This window comes from Nerophis lumbriciformis, linkage group LG28, assembly GCF_033978685.3.
Source record: "Nerophis lumbriciformis linkage group LG28, RoL_Nlum_v2.1, whole genome shotgun sequence".
Taxonomy (NCBI): Eukaryota; Metazoa; Chordata; class Actinopteri; order Syngnathiformes; family Syngnathidae; genus Nerophis; species Nerophis lumbriciformis.
Window position 1 is genome coordinate 494,717 of NC_084575.2, and position 20,523 is coordinate 515,239.

Sequence of the window (20,523 nt, forward strand, 5' to 3'; positions counted from 1 at the left end):
TGTACTGTTTTTGTACTTTTGATTATTATTATTTCTCGATTGTTTGTAAATGTTGCAGTTTATAAATAAAGGTTTATAGAATAAATTAAAAAACAAAAACAAAAAAAGACAAAGTATCGTAATGAAAGCCTGCAACTATTATATATATATATATATATATATATATATATATATATATATATATATATATATATATATATATATATATATATATATATACAAAAAATTAATATTTTTTCCCCAAAAAAATATTTTAAAGTGAAATATTTGATGTGTAGTAATTGGAGCCTTCTATAGGTCGATAATTCATAACATTATTTTGATTCATTATTCTTAGCTTTTATAAATAAAATAAAGCAATCGACGATTGTCAATTATACGTTTTTATATTTGTTTATTTTTGTTTTTGTTTTATGCAGCTAAAAACAGCCTGTCTGACAGCTTTCTGTTATAAGAGTCAACATTGCAACTTTTTCTTATTACATTTCACCTGTTTGCTCTTTTATTACACTTTCTTTTTTTCTTTTTTTTCTTTTTTATGATTATTTTTATGTCAGGAGTATTTTTCAGGTCCAGGTACGGACACATTTTTCAGGCGAGCAGTCTGAAAAACATGATTTGAACACATTCTATCTGCCTTTACTCATCCTTCAAGAGAAATGTAAACTAATACTTTTTAAATACCTGGGCTCTTGTATGCCTTTTCATTTTGGCTCTAAACTTTGGAAGATGAAATAAAACAATTGTCAAATATTTGATGTTGCTTAATTAACACAATACATTAGCAAAATCTGTCACATTTGGTCTTCTATTCGTGTTCAATTCATTATAAATGAAATAAAACAATCAACAACAACTACACTTTAACATTACTAAATTAACACAACACATCAGTTTAGGTAATCCCTGCATATTTACTGTCATGATTTTGCTCATGTTGTGTTCTAATTAAATTAAGTAATTAATTCATTCATTTATACAGCACACATTCTCATACTGTGTATTAATTATGATACATTGTTATATTGTTATATTGCCAAACTGGTGTTGAACATATTGACGGACTATCCGTGACTGGTGAATTTATAAAATGACATGTGTTTTTGTAAAACTGAAAGTGAAATAAAAACCGTTGGGTTTTTTTTTTTTGCAAGAAGTGAGAAACAGCGCCCTCTGGCGTGAGTGTAAAAGCTTACAGCACCTGGTATTCCCAGGCGGTCTCCCATCCAAGTACTAACCAGGCCCGACCCTGCTTAGCTTCCGAGATCGGACGAGATCGGGCGTGTTCAGGGTAGTATGGCCGTAAGCCGAAAGACGTGGTTAAACAAACCTTTTTAAATATAACTCTTACAGACGGGGTGAGAGACATCCATCCATCCATTTCTACCGCTTGTCCCTTACCTCGCCCACGCCTCCTACCACTCCGTCCTGCATGAAGCTGAGGAGCCACGACTCGTCTCGCTCTGATCAGGCAACTTATCATTTAAAGGGGTCATATAAGCTACTGTTTGTTTACCAAAATAAGTTGTATGTCTTTGTTTTGAAAATGTACAAGTTTATTTTTATTTTCAGAATGTTGAAATAGTTGTACCGGGGGTGGGGGGAAGAGCTGGTTACTTGTTTCTCTCGCGAGATCTGACAAGACTGCGCGCGAAGCAAACAGGGCGAGGATAAAGCAAGATGGCGTCTGACGGTGAAGACGTTATTGCAGTCGTCACAGTTCAGTGTTCTTAATCTGTGCGTCCATGTACACATATATGTCCTTTATTACACTCTATTAAATAGAGTCATAATAACTGTTTGTATATTAGTCTGAGCGCACTTTGATGCTTCTCCAGCTAGCTTAGCTTGCTAGTTATCTTAGCTTGTTAGCTGCTAACAAAGAGAGATGAAAACACATCGCTAAGCAGAGATCAAGTGTGAGTGTAAAGTGTTGTGATTGTGTGAAAATGTGCGAAAGAACCATAGCAGAGTACGAGGAGGAACTTTGTCCAACAAAAGAGGAGAAGGAGCGACAACATGAAAAACATCAAGTTGTGTTACACACAACAGGTTTGTTTACTTCTTACTCTCACATCTTTACTAACTTTATATTTATTATGAACACTTTTCTTCAATAGATTGTCTATAGGAAGATGAATTGTCATGTGAGGATGTTCAGACACACAATATTTATGAGAGGTTGATGTTCCTCTCAGTTTGTAACAAAGTGTATCAACATGTTTACACAAAACTCACACAGTCACCGGGGGAATATTCCAGAGAGCAGGTTAAGTGCAAACTCCTGAGTATGTAAATAAGAGAGGTAAGACAAAGTCAGAGTCAGTTACCATGGTAACTGACGCTGTAAACCTAGCCTGCTAGCTGGCAGGTTTGACAAGTTATTTATGTGTGTAAAAGCTATACTGACCTGTTATTTCCTTCATATTGGTGCAGCCATTAACCTACTACAACACCTGCTACATCCACCTACTCAGTGGCCTAGTGGTTAGAGTGTCCGCCCTGAGATCAGTAGCTTGTGTCATACCAAAGACTATAAAAATGGGACCCATTACCTCCCTGCTTGGCACTCAGCATCAACGGTTGGAATTGGGGGTTAAATCACCATAAAAGTGATTCACGGGCGTGGCCACCGCTGCTGCTCACTGCTCTCCTCACCTCCCAGGGGGTGATCAAGGTTAATGGGTCAAATGCAGAGAACAATCTGGCCACACCTAGTGTGTGTGTGACAATCATTGGTACTTTAACTTTTTAACGTGGCAGTGATTGTGGAAAAAACAAAGCCTGATCTAAAGATGACATCTTGATCTCATACCATCTCAAACCAATTGGCCGTTCATTATTAAGTGAAATGTCTTAAAGTCGCTTAAATTTGTCTTTAACCAGGCAACATTAAGTTTTATCCAGTTACTCGATTAATCGAAAACATTTCCAGTAGAACACTTGATTAATAACATTTTCAATAGCCACAGCCCTATATTTCATGTATTATTTAATATTTAGCATGTAGGAGTTAAAATGTGTTTTGTTTGTGTCCTGTAGACATCCATCAGCTGATTGGACGCCAAGAAGAATGTCTCCCTCATCTGCAGGGGTACAGTTTCACTTCAGAGGATCCACAGCCCTCACACATGAAAGAGGAAGAGGAGGGAGAGTGTCCTGTAGGGCAGGAGGAGGATGATGTCAGCAAGTTTCCACTGACTGTTGTCTCTGTGAAGACTGAAGAGCATGAAGACAAAGCACCTGAGTCCTCACAGCTTCATCACAGTCCAAGTAAGCACAACATCCACATATCATCTAATACAATGTTTGTGACACATGTTCATCCGGGGGCCACATTTATGACTAAAGATGGAGATATACTTGCTTTTTAACACGTCCATTTAAAAATGAATGCTCATCAATCATCAACAGTGTAATTGCTGGGGTGTAACCATGTGACCTAGAGGCCGTCCTCCTTACCTCACGTGGTCAAATGAAGGCAAACATTCAATATGGCTACTGTTTATTTACCTTTAGCAGCACATATGTCAGCATATTTCAAAGGTTTAGTGGTGAAGATTAGGGATGTATATCAAGTACCATTTTTTTAGTACTGGTTTCTAATTATGTCGTCCATGAGGACCGTGAAGATTCTGGACTAATGACGCAACTATTGGTATTTTTAATTCCAGCTGACTGACGTAACTATGACACGTTGTCACATTGAGTTCAGCTGCCGCTGCTACACATTAAAATCAGCTTTGAATAATGACAAATAAGGAAGCAACAACACGCAGAAGTTTGATGTGTGTGTTATTGACAAGAAGATGACATAACTGCATTTCACCTTGCACTGCACACATAGTTGACTTCTTTAAGACTTCAAATAAACAGCTGGTTTTTTTTTCTTGTTTTTTTTTTCTTTATTTAACCAGGTAAAAATCCCATTGAGATCAAAGGTCTCTTTTCTAAGGGAGACATGGCCAAGAGGGCAGCAGCAAGGTTACATTAAAACAGTAAACAACACATAAAACATTAAATGTACATTAAAACTTGCTGACATAACACATGTGCATACAGACAAGGTAGACTGCAATCTTTTCACAGAAGCTTTAAACTCATTCAATGTAACAAGGGTTTGAAGTTGAATATTGGATTGTAGGTTATTCCAAGCCTTCACTGCTGAAAACCTAAATGCTTTCTTGCCCAGTTCAGTTCTTACTTTGGGGACGACAAATTGCAGAACATTCATTGAACGAAGATTGTGACTTCCTTGTTTCTTTGTAAAAATAAAAGACAGATAAGATGGGGTGATACCCAGAATGGTTTTGTAGATGAACACATACCAATGATTGAGGCGTCGAGCACATAAAGATGTCCAGTTAACCATTGAGTATAACACACAATGGTGAGTAAGTTAACCATTGAGTATAACACACAATGGTGAGTAAGTTAACCATTGAGTATAACACACAATGGTGAGTAAGTTAACCATTGAGTATAACACACAATGGTGAGTAAGTTAACCATTGAGTATAACACACAATGGTGAGTAAGTTGGTGATGAATCTCAGTGCCCCGTGGTACACACTATCCAGCTTGTGGAGACAACCAGCAATAGCATTCATGTACAACACATCTCCATAGTCAATAACAGGTAAAAAGGTTGTTTCCACCAATTTCTGTTTCACAGTAAAAGAAAAGCAATATTTGTTTCTATAATAAAATCCCAGTAAAAGTTTCAGGGTTTTTTTGCAACATACTGAATGTGAATGGTCATCAATTAAAATCCTAAATATTTAAAAGCAGATACTAACACAATTTGTTGCCCATTTCTTGTTCAAATGTTCTCACACGGTGCTGATCTTACAGTTTTTGACGTGGTAAAGAACATACACTTTGTTTTCTCTGCATTTAAAAGCAGTTGAAGATAGCAAAGTTGTTCTTGTACTCTGTCAAATGCTTGTTGTAGATATTTAAAGGCCTCAGCTGAAGTGGGTGCTGTGCAGTACATGACAGTATCATCAGCATAGGAATGGAAAGTTGAGTTCAGAATATTCTGTCCAAGATTATTAATTAATAATGGGCCGAACACAGAACCTTGAGGGACACCCTTTTCCACTTGCAGTACGTCCGAGAAGGAACCCTCTATCTGAACAGCCTGAGTTCTACTTGTGAGGTCATTTGCAAATCATCCAACTGCTTGCTGAGAAAAACCAATAGCTGAAAGACGTTTGATTAAAATGACATGATCAACACTATCAAATGCCTTTGAAAAGTCAATGAAGAGGGACAGACAGCACTGCTTCTTGTCAAGAGCTTCAGTTACATCATTTATAAACTTCATAGCAGCAGTAACAGTACTGTGATTTCTGCCAAAACCTGACTGAAATGGTGACAGAATAAAGTTGGTGTCCAAAAAGTCTTTTATCTGTTCACTGATAAGGGATTCAATCACTTTTTCCAGAACAGAGAGTTTAGAGATCGGTCTGTAATCATTTAGATTACTAGCGTCACCTCCTTTTAATAGGGGGATTACAAGGGCAGATTTCCAATCCAAGGGGATTTCATTTGAAATTCGAGTAAAGTTAAAATTGTCAGTCAGTGGTCCAGCTATAATTTCAGCTGCCAACTTTAAAAAGAACGGCTCCAACTTATCTGAGCCAGCTGGCTTTCTAGGTTTAAGTTGTTTTAGAGCCCTCATGACCTCTGTTGTGGTTAAGGGCATAAAGTTAAAAACCTGGGTATTTTCAACGGTTCTTTCCGGAGTTAGCGGAACTTCAGTAAAGTTGTCAGAATTATAGAGAAAACCAGAGGAAATAAAATGATTATTATAATGACTACCCATTTCTCTTCTGTCACTTACTCTGACACCATCAACAAGTATACTAGGTGGGAGATTGACTGAATTACAGCAGGCGGACAAAGATTTGATGATTTTCCCAAACTTCTTTGGATGTTTGAGGTTGTTGTGGAGAAATGCAATTCTAATTTTGACTTTCCGAAGGAAAGAGGTAAATTGATTTCTTAATTGTCTAAAATTCAACCAATCTGCTTCTAACGCTGACTTGCGTGCCCTGGCCCAATCAGCATTACGCTCATGCAATACATCTGACAGGTCCGATGTAAACCACTGATTGTCACGTCCTTTAACCCTACATTTTCTAAAAGGGGCATGTTTGTTCACTATACTCAAAAAGTTTTCGTGAAAATATTTCCAAGCCAGTTCAACATTATCAAAAAGAGCAATTCTATCCCAATTAAAAAGATGCAAGTCATGTAAAAAAAGCTTGCGTCTCAAATAATTTCATATTATGTTTTTCAAGAAGACGAGGCTTGCTTTTAGGAATCCTTGTGTCTCGCACTACTGCAATCACACAATGATCACTCACATCATTAGGGAAAACACCAGATGCAACACATTTGAAGGGTATATTTGTTAGAATTAAGTCAATGAGTGTAGCTTTTTGAGGGCATTTAGGATTAGGTCTTGTAGCTGAGTTAATTAATTGTGTTAAATTTAGAGATTCACACTGTGCTTTCAAAGAGTCAGACACAGATGTGAGCCAGTCCCAGTTCAAATCACTATTTCCTTGTATTTCAGTTGAGACAGAAGCTTCACAAGAGTAGATAGGGAATTACTAGGGTCCGATGGAGGCCTAAAACACCCCACTACCATAATGTGTTGATTTCTAGCTAATTCAATTTCAAGTGATAACAGTTCAAGTTCTTTACTTACTGATTCAGAGAGCACTAATTTAACATCAAACCTCTGCTTAATATATATGGCCACTCCACCACCTTTTCTTTGTCGGTCAGTACGATAGACATTATAGCCATGAATGTAAATATCTTCATCAAGCACAGATTGTTTAAGCCAAGTTTCAGATAAGACTACAATATCAACATTTGTTGAGTTTATCCAGATCTTTATCATATCCAGTTTAGGGAGTAAACTCCAAACATTGATATGAATAATCCCAAAACCAGATCTAGTTTTAAAATCCGCAGGTGTAAAACATTGTGTAGGTGTATCAAGGCCTGGATTAGTCTCAACATTTCCTGAGAGCAATAACAATAATATATTTAAACATTTGCACTTAAAGTTACCATCTTTTGAGTCGGTCTTTAATCTGTGAAAGTAAGTGCTCACAATAGGGGAGGATGCAGTAATGTTGACGTGAGCTCTCAAAACAAGGAAACAATAAGAATGAATGGACTCTACCATAGTATGCAGCCATTTTGTTTTGTCCAAAGTCACAGAAATCTTCAACTGAGATAAGGCCGAGGTTATTTTGTAGCTGCCACTATGATGAAATGTCAAATTATCAAATATGTCAAACTGTGCATCTTGAAGTAGCATAGCTCGTGAGTGGGGGTGACCAGACCCATTTGGGACACCAGTAAAACCACACAAAAGTATAAAACACAATATAATAATATGTGACATAGTGAGAGGAGAAGTTCCACTTGTTTTACCACTTTTGAAGATGTTAGCAGACAGGGCTAAAGACTAGCAACCAAGGCCGATGGGTGGAAGCCCGTAGACGAAGCCAATGGCTGGAGGCAAACAGCAGGCCGATGGAAGGCTAGTAGGCAGGTCGATGGTGGAAGGCTAGCAGGCAGGTCGATGGTGGAAGGCTAGCAGGCAAGTCGATGGTGGAAGGCTAGCAGGCAGGCCGATGGTGGAAGGCTAATAGGCAGGTCGATGGTGGAAGGCTGGTAGACAGGCCGATGGTGGAAGGCTGGTAGACAGGCCGATGGTGGAAGGCAAGCAGGCAGGTCGATGGTGGAAGGCTAGCAGGCAGGCCGATGGTGGAAGGCTGGTAGACAGGCCGATGGTGGAAGGCTGGTAGACAGGCCGATGGTGGAAGGCAAGCAGGCAGGTCGATGGTGGAAGGCTAGCAGTCAGGCCGATGGTGGAAGGCTGGTAGGCAGGTTGATGGTGGAAGGCTAGTAGGCAGGTCTATGGTGTAAGGCTAGTGGCGCGGTTGGTAGAGTGGCCGTGCTTGAGGGTTCCTGGTTCAATCCCCACCTTCTACCAACCTAGTCACGTCTGTTGTGTCCTTGAGCAGGACACTTCACCCTTGCTCCTGATGGGTCGTTGTAAGCGCCTTGCATGGCAGATCCCGCCATTAGTGTGTGAATGAGTGAATGAGACGGGATGAGTTTGCTAAGTACAAAAATGAGTCGCAATTTTTGAATGAAAGAAACTGCTGTTCTAAATGTGTCCTCCAGATGCCGCAATAGCAATTCTTTGTATCTTTGTAGATGATGCTACATATGTAAAACACAACTAAAACACATGATGTTAGCGCACCAGTCGGGGAAAATGAGCAAACTACATCAATAACATCCTGTAATTTGATTTTGATATTATTTATTTATCTTGATGGATTGAAAATGAACACCAATGAGTTGACTGATGAACATTATCACATAATTGATTCTGAAAGTGTAAAAAAGGACAACTAAATATAGAATACTATTGGATGTAAAAAAAAAAAAAAACATGATTTGTACATTTTCAGAATGTGTTTGTTCTATTTTTAAACAAAGAAAACAATCTGCAGTTGTCTTTATTTTTACGTTATCTTGCTGTAATTTTACCAGTCCGGCCAACTTGGAGTAGATCTTCCTCCATGTGGCCCCCCATCTAAAATTAGTTTAAACACCCCTGGCCGAGATCTTCCTGCGAAAAGCAGATACGAGAAAAAAATCTAATTATGAAACGGAATAGATCCCTAAAGATTTGTTGAGTAATATCAAGGATTATCCGTCGGTGGCGTTCCCAGACATGTGGAACTATCTTGAGTTCCAGACGTCATTCTAAACCACAAATTGTGGTTAAGTCTGTCGCCGTGGCGCCGCCGTTCCACATCCAGTGGAAATCCCCGGTTACACTTACAAACGTTGCTTGGCGAGATAAATGAAGAAACCATACTTGGGGTTTATGGCACGTAGCAAAAGGAAATGCACTTTCAACCCACTGCACTCGCAGTGAGCGAACTCGACCACAAGGTAGCGCCATAGCAGAGCTAACAATACGGAATACAGATTTACAATGTAAACGACCTAATCTTTTCTCCAACTTTATACATCATACCTCAGGCAGAAGGGAATTTATGGCAATACCGATTTTAGGCCATATTGCCCACCCCTCGTAAAAAGTGGTCTTCTTTTCCTGTGAATGATGTTGTAAACAGCAGTGTGTTTGTTTTCAGGCCAATTCATACATTAACTTGTTATTTTAAGTACATGTAAACTTACTGAATGCCTCATGTGACTGAGCAAATCTGGACATTTGTCAAGCATGTTTGTCATTTTGTGTCCTGCAGACGTCTGTGAAGAACAACTTCTGCCTGAAAAACAGGAGAGTAGCTTCAGGATGTTGAAGGAGGATCCACCAAAGAGGAAGACCAGGCACCACGGACCCTCTGGTGTCTCTTTTTCCTCTTTGACACAGACCCTGCCCTGTAAAAAGGAAGAGGAAGACTCACTGACCCCCCACATTAAAGAGGAAGAGGAGGAACACAGCGTTAGTCAGGAAGAAGATCATATTGAAGGACTGGTGGAGTTCCCAGTGACTGGTGTCCCTGTGAAGAGTGAAGATGATGAGGTCAAAGGTGAAAGTGAGGAGAAGAGAGAGGCGGAGCCTCCAAGCAGCAGCTCAACACAACACATGACAACAGAAGCTGATGGAGACCACTGTGAAGGATCACAAGCAGACAAGATCTTAGCTCCACTATCAGATAGTGAGGACACAACGTCACACTCTCCTGACACTGATGATGAAGACTCTAAAGATGATGCAACATGTCACACTGACAACACTCACTTCACATGTTCTCACTGTCACAAAACTTTTAAATACCATAGTTCGCTGAAAAGACACATGAGAACACACACTGGAGAAAAAACTTTTATCTGTTCAATCTGTAGTAAAAGTTTTGTAGAAAGTCACACATTGAAAGTACACATGAGAACACACACTAGTGAAAAAACTTTTTCTTGTTCAATCTGTGGTAAAGGTTTTACACAATGGCAATCTTTCAAAAAACACTTGAGAACACACACTGGTGAAAAACCCTTTTCCTGTTCAACCTGTGGTAAAGGTTTTACACAAAGTCAACATTTGAAAGGACACATGAGAACACACACTGGTGAAAAACCCTTTTCCTGTTCAAACTGTGGTAAAGGTTTTACTAAAAGTCAATATTTGAAAGTACACATGAGAACACACACTGGTGAAAAACCTTTTTCCTGTTCAACTTGTGGTAAAGAGTTCACACAAAGTCAGAGTGTGAAAATGCACATGAAAAAACACACTGGTGAAAAACCTTTTTCTTGTTCAACTTGTGGTAAAGGTTTTACACAAAGGCAATCTTTGAAAAGACACATGAGAAGACACCCAGGAGAGAAAGTGTTGAGTTGCAGTGTGTGTGGTGAAAGATTGTCTTCTAAGTACCAGTGTAAGAAACACAAGTGTGCTGGTGAGAACAGCAGCAGCAAATGAAACTGCAGGATTTGAAATAAACTGTCAAGACTTTAATGTTGACTTTCTAACAACATCAGCACATATAACATGTGTGACATCATTGTTGTTTGTGTAACTATCTTTTTAATATGCTCCTACATTTATAGATTAGATAGTTTGAAATATTGAAGTATTCCATATTTGTATTTCTAATTGTTAATGATCCCATAGATGATCACCTTTATATGATATACATATGTACTGGTTCACATGTGAAACATCTTCTGGACCACTTCAGGAAGCATATTATTATTTACTTTATACATCATTTGAACACTTGTCTTTTATACCATTTTAAAATGTGTGACTTTATGAATTATTTGTTGGGTCTCTATAATCCATTTTATTAATGATCTTTATTACTCTCTTTTGTAAAATGATGATTGTTTTATATGTATGTCCCCAGACCTTTATGCAATATAAAGTGAGAGAAAAAGGCTGAATTGTTTGTGGAAGGATGTTTATTTTGTATTTTTACAAACTTACATTCGTGGATAAAACAGAAATTCCCATTATTGGGTTTTAAACATTTTTAATGTATGTTTTCTTTTTAAACATCCCCAAAACAATATCAATATCAATCAAAGTTTGGAGTGTCAGGCACAAGCCAGTATTGTACATCATCCCACAGACATTTACTTTGCATACTGTAGGAGACAAATTTCCTTATTTGTTTATATTGTTTTTATTTTGTTTTCTCTAATTGATTGCTGGCCTCTGTTCATGCTGAAATTCCTTTTCGGCAGATTGCTCCGCCCACTTCCTCTTGAGAAACAGGAAGTGTTGACAGGGTTGGGACCGTTGCTATGGTGCGGTTGCCATGGTAACGTCATTTAATTGGGTTCAGGTGGGAGCACTCGGGGCGATTGCATGGAGGACACAAACAGTTTTTGGCCGTGCGTGTGGTGACAATGTTCCATTCATACATGATGTTCTATAGCCTACATTTCATTTCCTTTTCATAGCTTCACATAAAGAGATTGTCATATCCAAACATATTAACACATTCTATCATTTGCACGCCTCAAACTAGTCAACACAGTCGCCCTCAGTATCAGCTTAAAGGTAAAAGCTGTACAACTACCGTAACTCAACCTGTACTACTACCATAAGTCAACTTAACTACTACCATAACTCAACCTGTACTACTACCATAAGTCAACTTAACTACTACCATAACTCAACCTGTACTACTACCATAAGTCAACTTAACTACTACCATAACTCAACCTGTACTACTACCATAAGTCAACTTAACTACTACCATAAGTCAACCTGTACTACTACCATAAGTCAACTTAACTACTACCACAAGTCAACCTGTACTACTACCATAAGTCAACTTAACTACTACCATAACTCAACCTGTACTACTACCATAAGTCAACTTAACTACTACCATAACTCAACCTGTACTACTATCACAAGTCAACTTAACTACTACCATAACTCAACCTGTACTACTACCATAAGTCAACTTATGGAGTTATTTTCCAATATGTGTGTTCATTTAGTTGTCACAGTGTAGTCAGACAAATGTAAAAATGAGTCATTTAGAAGTTGAAGTTTGAATCTGTCTCACCTTCATTATAAAGCAGAAAAAGGCTGAGAAGAGATTGAATGAAAACATGCCTTGCTCTGAAATGCTGTCAGGACTGACTTCTACCATTTCAAGAATGACGTCTTCCACCAGCGTTAGTGTTGGGAATAACAGAAGATGTAATATGGATGATATTATCTGATGACTAATCACAACTACACATTATTTCAAATGAGATCAAGGTTAATGACATCATAGTTTAACTGTAAAGAATTGCTACACTACATTTTTGATGACATCTTTAAAAAATGGTTCAATATAAAAAGAAGAAATACAATATACTATTACACCAGCATGTTTTGGAAGTCTTTCCATTTGATCATTTGGAAATGCTAAATGTATTATTGTATATTCAAATAAATCCCCCCCATCATGTTTCTTTATGACTATTAGTTTTTAAAATGTGTTGTGAATAATGGAGCTGTATTCATTTTGTTTGTATTTAAAAATGGTTTAGACATGTTTAAAGGGGAACATTATCACAATTTCAGAAGGGTTAAAACCATTAAAAATCAGATCCCAGTGGCTTATTTTATTTTTCAAAGTTTTTTTCCAAATGTTTCCCATCACGCAATATCACTAAAAAAAAGCTTCAAAGTGCCTGATTTTAACCATCGTTATATACACCCGTCCATTTTCCTGTGACGTCACATAGTGATGCCAACACAAACAAACATGGCGGATAGAACAGCAAGCTATAGCGACATTAGCTCGGATTCAGACTCGGATTTCAGCGGCTTAAGCGATTCAACAGATTACGCATGTATTGAAACGGATGGTTGTAGTGTGGAGGCAGGTAGCGAAAACCAAATTGAAGAAGAAACTGAAGCTATTGAGCCATATCGGTTTGAACCGTATGCAAGCGAAACTGACGAAAACAACACGACAGCCAGCGACACGGGAGAAAGCGAGGACGAATTCGGCGATCGCCTTCTAACCAACGATTGGTATGTGTTTGTTTGGCATTAAAGGAAACTAACAACTATGAACTAGGTTTACAGCATATGAAATACATTTGGCAACAACATGCACTTTGAGAGTGCAGACAGCCCAATTTTCATCAATTAATATATTCTGTAGACATACCCTCATCCGCTCTCTTTTCCTGAAAGCTGATCTGTCCAGTTTTGGAGTTGATGTCAGCAGGCCAGGGAAGCTAGGGTCGATATTCTTCTCTTGATCATCTTCGGTGGCATAAGGGACGGTGTGAGCCAAGACATCCAGGGGGTTTAGCTCGCTCGTCTGCGGGAACAAACTGCCGCCATTGCTTGCCGTGCTACCGAGGTCTTTTGTCCCTGAATTGCTCACAAACTCCGGCAGATTCAATGGGGGTCTGGCGGCAGATTTCTTTGACTTAATCGTTGGAAATGCATCTGCTTTGAGTGTCGCAGGATATCCACACATTCTTGCCATCTCTGTCGTAGCATAGCTTTCGTCGATAAAGTGTGCGGAACAAACGACTGACCATTTCGTCGGCTTTCCCCAACACCCTGGTATTTTGAACACATTTCGTCCAATTTCTTGCCACTTTCGCATCTTTGGGCCACTGGTGCAACTTGAATCCGTCCGTGTTGGTGTTGTTACACCCTCCGACAACACACCGACGAGGCATGATGTCTCCAAGGTACGGAAAACAGTCGAAAAAACGGAAAATAACAGAGCTGATTTGACTCAGTGTTTGAGAAAATGGCGGATTGCTTCCCGATGTGACGTCACGTTGTGACGTCATCGCTCCGAGAGCGAATAATAGAAAGGCGTTTAATTCCCCAAAATTCACCCATTTAGACTTCGGAAATCGGTTAAAAAAATATATGGTCTTTTTTCTGCAACATCAAGGTATATATTGACGCTTACATAGGTCTGCTGATAATGTTCCCCTTTAAAGAAAAAAAAATCAATGGGTGGATGGAACTCAAATTTCTGTGGCTGCAACTTTGAATAATATTTGTTATAATTAATTTGAAGTAATGGAAATATTTCAAATGAGATGGAATAATGGAAAGCATTATTATGACAAAAATTGTCAATCATCCATGCCGTTGTCTCCAGCAGTTGAGAGCGTCTCACTGGGCTCTCTAAACAAGCTGTAGAGCAGCTGCAGTACATCCACAATGCTGCTGCTCCAGTCCTGACACAACCCGCAAATATGAGCATATTAGTAGTTTGCTCAGAAGAATAGAGTGTAAAACATCTCTGCTGTTGTACTAGTATATGTTCATCTTCTTCTATGACATGCTAGAGTCACATGAACCATTCCCAGCTCTGGGAACCTCAGTGAGTGTTCTCCTGCTGGTGGCCGGAGTCATGTTTCACTTTTATGCTCCTAAAATCTACAATCATATTCCTAAAGATGTGAGACAGGCATTAACATTGGCAAAGTTCAAATCCAGCCTGAAAACACTTACTAAACCAATAAGAAAACTGACAAATATCTCATCTACACACGTTGGAAGTATAAAAACACTTCAATTTAGATTATAACATAAGACAAATGATGGTTGACCCTGACTCTAGGTACCAACAGGAGACCACTCATTGAAGTTCCCAGAGCAGGAGATGCTTCATATGGCTCTCACATGTCAGAGATGTACTTTGGCACAAGACCAATGAAACACTTGCACACAAGCAGAGCTGTTTGAAGGCCTGCTGAAATGAAATGTTCTTATTTCAACGGGGATAGCAGATCCATTCTATGTGTCATACTTGATCATTTCGCAATATTGCCATATTTTTGCTGAAAGGATTTAGTAGAGAACATCGACGATAAAGTTTGCAACTTTTGGTCGCTGATAAAAAAAAGCCTTACCTGTACCGGAAGTAGCGTGACGTCACAGGTTGTAGAGCTCCTCACATTTCCCCATTGTTTACACCAGCAGCGAGAGCGATTGGGACCGAGAAAGCGACGATTACCCCATTAATTTGAGCCAGGATGAAAGATTTGTGGATGAGGAACGTGAGAGTGAAGGATTAGAGTGCAGTGCAGGACGCATCTTTTTTTCCCTCTGACCGTAACTTAGGTACAAGGGCTCATTGGATTCCACACGTTCTCCTTTTACTATTGTGGATCACGGATTTGTATTTTAAACCACCTCGGAAACTATATCCTCTTGAAAATGAGAGTCGAGAACGCGAAATGGACATTCACAGTGACTTTTATCTCCACGACAATACATCGGCAAAACACTTTAGCTACGAAGCTAACGTGATAGCATCATGCTTAACTGCAGATAGAAACAAAATAAATAAGCCCCTGATTGGAAGGATAGACAGAATATCAACAATACTACCAAACCCTGGACCTGTAACCACACGGTTAATGCTGTACCGCCTGTCGAAGCCTAGCAAAGCTGTTGCTAACAACGCCATTGACGCTAACTTAGCTACGGGACCTCGACAGAGCTGTGCTAAAAACACTAGCTCTCCACCTACGCCAGCTGTCATCTGCTCATCAACACCCGTGCTCACCTGCGTTCCAGCGATCGACGGCGCGACGAAGGACTTCACCCGATCATCGATGCGGTCGGCGGCCCGGAGACGGAGGAAGTCAACCCAGACAGGTGAGGACAGCGGCGCGGCGGCGGCAGGCATTGTAGCTTTCGGCGACACCCTGGCAAGTAAGCAAGAAACATATATTTCCCCAAAGTTACGTACGTGACATGCAGAGGTGGGTAGAGTAGCCAGAAATTGTACTCAAGTAAGAGTACTGTTACTTTAGAGATTTATTACTCAAGTAAAAGTAAGGAGTAGTCACCCAAATATTTACTTGAGTAAAAGTAAAAAGTATGTTGTGAAAAAACTACTCAAGTACTGAGTAACTGATGAGTAACATACACACACACACACACACACATATATATATATATATATATATATATATATATATATATATATATATATATATATATATGTATACATACATTGATATATACAGTATATAATTTATATTTATTATTTTTGTTTACATGTTAAAGGTGTTTTAATGAATATACATGCATGTTTAACACATATATATTCCTTTCTTTCATGAAAACAAGAGTATAAGTTGGTGTATTACCTGATTCTGATGACTTGCATTGATTGTAATCAGACAGTAGTGATGATAACGTCCACGTTTTCAAATGGAGGAGGAAAAAAGTTCCTCCTTTCTGTCTAATACCACATGAAAGTGGTTGGTTTTTGGCTTCTTATTTGTCCAGCTTCCATATTCGTTTTTATACACTTTACAAGAAATACATTGGCGGCAAACTCCGTAGCTTGCTAGCTTGTTTGCACTGGCTTTCGGAGACTCTTATTTTGAAAGCGCAGGCGCGATGGAGCGGCACTTTTATTGTGAAGACAGGAACTGTGCAGTCAGTCTTTAGGCTTTTGACGGGATGTACGGTTAAAATAAAAAATGGTCTTTTTTCCTTCACACTTTTGATTGATTGATTGGAACTTGTATTAGTAGATTGCACAGTACAGTACTTATTCCGTACAATTGACCACTAAATGGTAACACCCCAATACGTTTTTCAACTTGTTTAAGTCAGGTCATGTGACCGCCTGGCTCTGTTTGATTGGTCCAACGTCACCAGTGACTGCATTTGATTGGTGGAACGGAGTGAACGTCACTAGTGACTGCATTTTATTGGTGGAACGGAGTGAAACGTCACCAGTAACGCAGGCACTATGAAGGTCTGTCTGACAGACCAAAACAAACAAAGCGTGCATTAACAGATGGATAAAAAATTAGTAGCGAGTAGCGAGCTGAATGTAGATAAAAGTAGCGGAGTAAAAGTAGCGTTTCTTCTCTATAAATATACTCAAGTAAAAGTAAAAGTAAGTTGCATTAAAACTACTCTTAGAAGTACAATTTATCCCAAAACTTACTCAAGTAGATGTAACGGAGTAAATGTAGCGCGTTACTACCCACCTCTGGTGACATGCACATAGCGACACGCACGTACGGGCAAGAGATCAAATGTTTGGAAGCCAAAGCTGTAGTCACGGTCACGCATCTGCTATCCAAGTCAAAGTCCTCCTGGTTGTGTTGCTGCAGCCAGACGCTAATACACGATCCCACCTACAGCTTTCTTCTTTGCTGTCTCCATTGTTCATTGAACAAATTGCAAAAGATTCACCAACACAGATGTCCAGAATACTGTGGAATTTTGCGATGAAAACAGAGCTGTTTGTATTGGATACAATGGTGTCCCAATACTTCCACTTCAACCCGTGACGTCACGCGCAAACGTCATCATACCTAGACGTTTTCAACCGGAAGTTTCCTGGGAAATTTAAAATTGCATTGGCATGTGTTGCAATGTTAAGATTTCATCATTGATATATAAACTATCAGACTGGTAGTAGTGGCTTTCAGTAGGCCTTTAAGAACCTTCTTAAAACCCATTTTTATTCACTGGCTTTTAACCCAGCATGAGATGTAAACTGTTTTTAACTTTTTTAACCGTTTTTAACTTTTTAACTGCTTTTTATCTAACAAATTGTTCTTAGGATAATTTGTATTTGCTTTATCAATGTGTATTTTACTTCTGTTTTAAATGTTATTTTTTAGTCTGTGCTTTGCCTCTATTTCTTTGTGGTGTTCAGCCCTTTGTTCTTCAACTGTGCTTCTTTTTAAAGGGCTTTATAAATAAAGTTGGTATGGTATGTGTTAAGGTGTTTGAGCTTAATGGAGCTCTTTATGCGTGCACATGAACGACACTTTCATCGAGTCCGATCATCAACGTCCTCTCACCGAGGATACTTTATTCTTCTTCTTCTGTTGAACACACAACTGCTGCGGTGTTAAACACTACACAGCACCAGAGCGCCCCAAGTGGAGAACATGCGCTACAACATCCAGCCTCTACAACAAAGCTCCACAGAGTAAAAGCGCAGATATATACAATCTTAACACCCCCACTCGCTATTAGCTCACTGTGTTAAACCAATTTGTAAACAATATTTCAAGAACATCTTCCATCATCCTGTTTTGTTAAGATCCCTCCTTCTAGTCTTTATCCCAAAATGCCAAAAATATTCTGTGAAAAACATTTCAACTTCTGTTTAGTAGCTGGTTTTGTCAGGATATCAGCAACCATTTGTTCTGTTGGGCAATATTCCAGTAATACCCTACCAGTAGCAACAATGTCTCTTATGAAATGGTATTTCACATCAATGTGTTTGCATCTTTGTCTGTTAACAGGATTTTTAGTGAGTGCAATCGTACCTTGGTTATCTTCGTACACTTTTGTTTTAACATATTGATAGTTATCAAGTCCTTTTAGTAGCTGTTCAATGTAAAGACACTCCTGTATAGCTGAAGCTAACGAAATGTACTCTGCTTCACAGGTAGAAAGAGCTACTGTTGGTTGTTTTCTTGTCTTCCATGAAATGAATGAACTGCCTTCACACAAAGTTGCACAATAGCCTGATGTGCTACGTCTGTCTGTTTCATTTGATGCCCAACTTGCATCACAGTAAACTGTCAGACCGAGTCTTTCAGTTACATTCTTCTTGAAGTTAAGTCCTTGTTCTGATGTACCTTTTAGGTATCTGAATACATGTTTCACTGTATTCCAATGTTCCATAGTAGGTTCATTAAAGTCTTGAGATAGTTTACTCACAACAAAGCTTATGTCAGGTCGAGTGCATGTGGATAAGTCAATTAAACTTCCCACTGCTTCTCTGTACTGTCTTGGTTGTTTCAACTTTTCAGCATTTTCTGCGTAATCAAGTTTTGGTTCACAAGGAGTTTCTCTTGGTTTACAATTTTCCATATCAAACCTTTGTAAAACCTTTTTCACATATCTCTCTTGTGACATTTTGACTAGTCCATTTGTTTGTGCAAAGTCTATTCCTAAGAAATGTTTTAGGATTCCCAAATCCTTCATTTTGAATCTCTGAGTTAACATTCTTTTTACATCCTGCATTGATTTTTCACTTGAAGCAGCTAAAATAAGGTCATCTACCCAAATAATAAGTATTACCTTTTGACCATATTTTTCTCTTGTATACACACAATGATCTGCATCAATTCATTTTCACATAAATGGGTGTGTAACACTGTATTCCAGTTTCTGCCCGACTGTTTGAGTCCATACAATGATTTGTTCAGTTTACATACCAGTTTTTCACCAGTGTTAGAGATTTTCTCGTATCCTTGTGGTTGTTCTAAATAGATTTCACAGTCTATGGGTGCGTGCAGATATGCGGTCTTCACGTCCATCTGATGTAAGATTAAGTCCTCCTGTGCCGCCTTCTGCATGAGAATTCTTACACTTAATATGTCAGCTGTCGGTGAAAACGTGGCTTCGTAATCTGTTCCTACTTTCTGGTCGTATCCTTTGGCAACAAATCTCGCCTTATATTTATTAGATGCATCTGTGTCTGTTTTGAGTGCATAAACCCACTTCGCTTTTAAAGCTCGCTTACCTGGTGGTAAGTCAGTCAACTGGAATGTGTCATTTTCCACTAGTGAGTTCATCTCCTCATCCATGGCGTTTTTCCAGTGCATTGACTTGGATGATAACACGGCTTCCTGATAAGTTTCTGGAATGTCACAAACTGCTCGATAACAGAAATCAACGCATGTTTGTAATCTGTCCAATGAATCATCAGTCTCAAAATCTTGTAAATAAGCTGGCTTTTGTTTTATCCTGAATGGATTCTTTCTGATTTCTGTTTCGGCATTTGCCGCTGACTGTTCCACATCTTCCTGCTCATTTAAATCCTCAGTTCTGTTTTCAGGTTGAACTCTGTCCTCATCCTTCTGGTCACTGTCACAGACTGCATTGTCTCTGTTGCCAATGTCATGTCCTGCGTATGGCTCCCAAGTTTGTGTGTCTCTCTCTACACTTGTTTTGGTTGCGAATCTCACCAATCTGATCTTTTGGACCTTTTCCATTTCTGGATAATATACAAGGAAGGCTGGGCTGTTTTTATCATATCCTATGAAAATGCCCTGCTCACTTTTGGAGTTTAGTTTTCCTTTTTCTTGTTTGTAACTAAAACATGTAGACCCAAACTTTTGCATTTGTGACACATTTGGTACTTTTCCTGTAAGTAACTCATATGCTGTTTTCTTAGTCCGTCTATTGTAACACCTGTTTCTAACATGAGCTGCTGTTTGAATGGCATAGTTCCACAACAAGTTTGGTAGTTTGCTTTCTATCAGTAAGCATCTAGCCATGTCAAACAGTGTTCGCCATTCTCTCTCTGCTGTGCCATTTTGGTGTGGCGAATAAGGCTCATGTCTTATTTTGTTCTTTGTTAGTAACATTTGGAACTCTCTGTTTGTAAACTCAGTGCCGTTGTCTGAACGTATACACTTCACATCTCCATAGGGTGCTACATCTGCTAAGAACTTTTCTGTTGCAGCTACTGCATCACTTTTTGACTTAAGAAAATATACTAATACAGC

General features: G+C 38.9%; 2 protein-coding genes and 1 non-coding gene across 3 annotated transcripts in view; 1 reads left to right on the top strand and 2 right to left on the bottom strand.

Moving 5' to 3' along the window:
* The window catches only part of LOC133570631 (uncharacterized), a 682,377-nt gene that overhangs the window by 174,515 nt on the left and 487,339 nt on the right, over positions 1-20,523 (bottom strand). The window lies entirely within an intron of this gene.
* LOC133571138 (5S ribosomal RNA) lies at positions 1,190-1,308 on the bottom strand. Its single transcript, XR_009810296.1, has one exon. It is a non-coding gene; the product is annotated as a 5S ribosomal RNA (ribosomal RNA).
* Positions 9,371-14,758, top strand: LOC140680137 (uncharacterized). Its single transcript, XM_072916508.1, has 2 exons — positions 9,371-10,418; positions 14,634-14,758. Exons 1-2 carry the CDS (start codon positions 9,371-9,373, stop codon positions 14,756-14,758), a joined length of 1,173 nt encoding a protein of 390 aa, XP_072772609.1.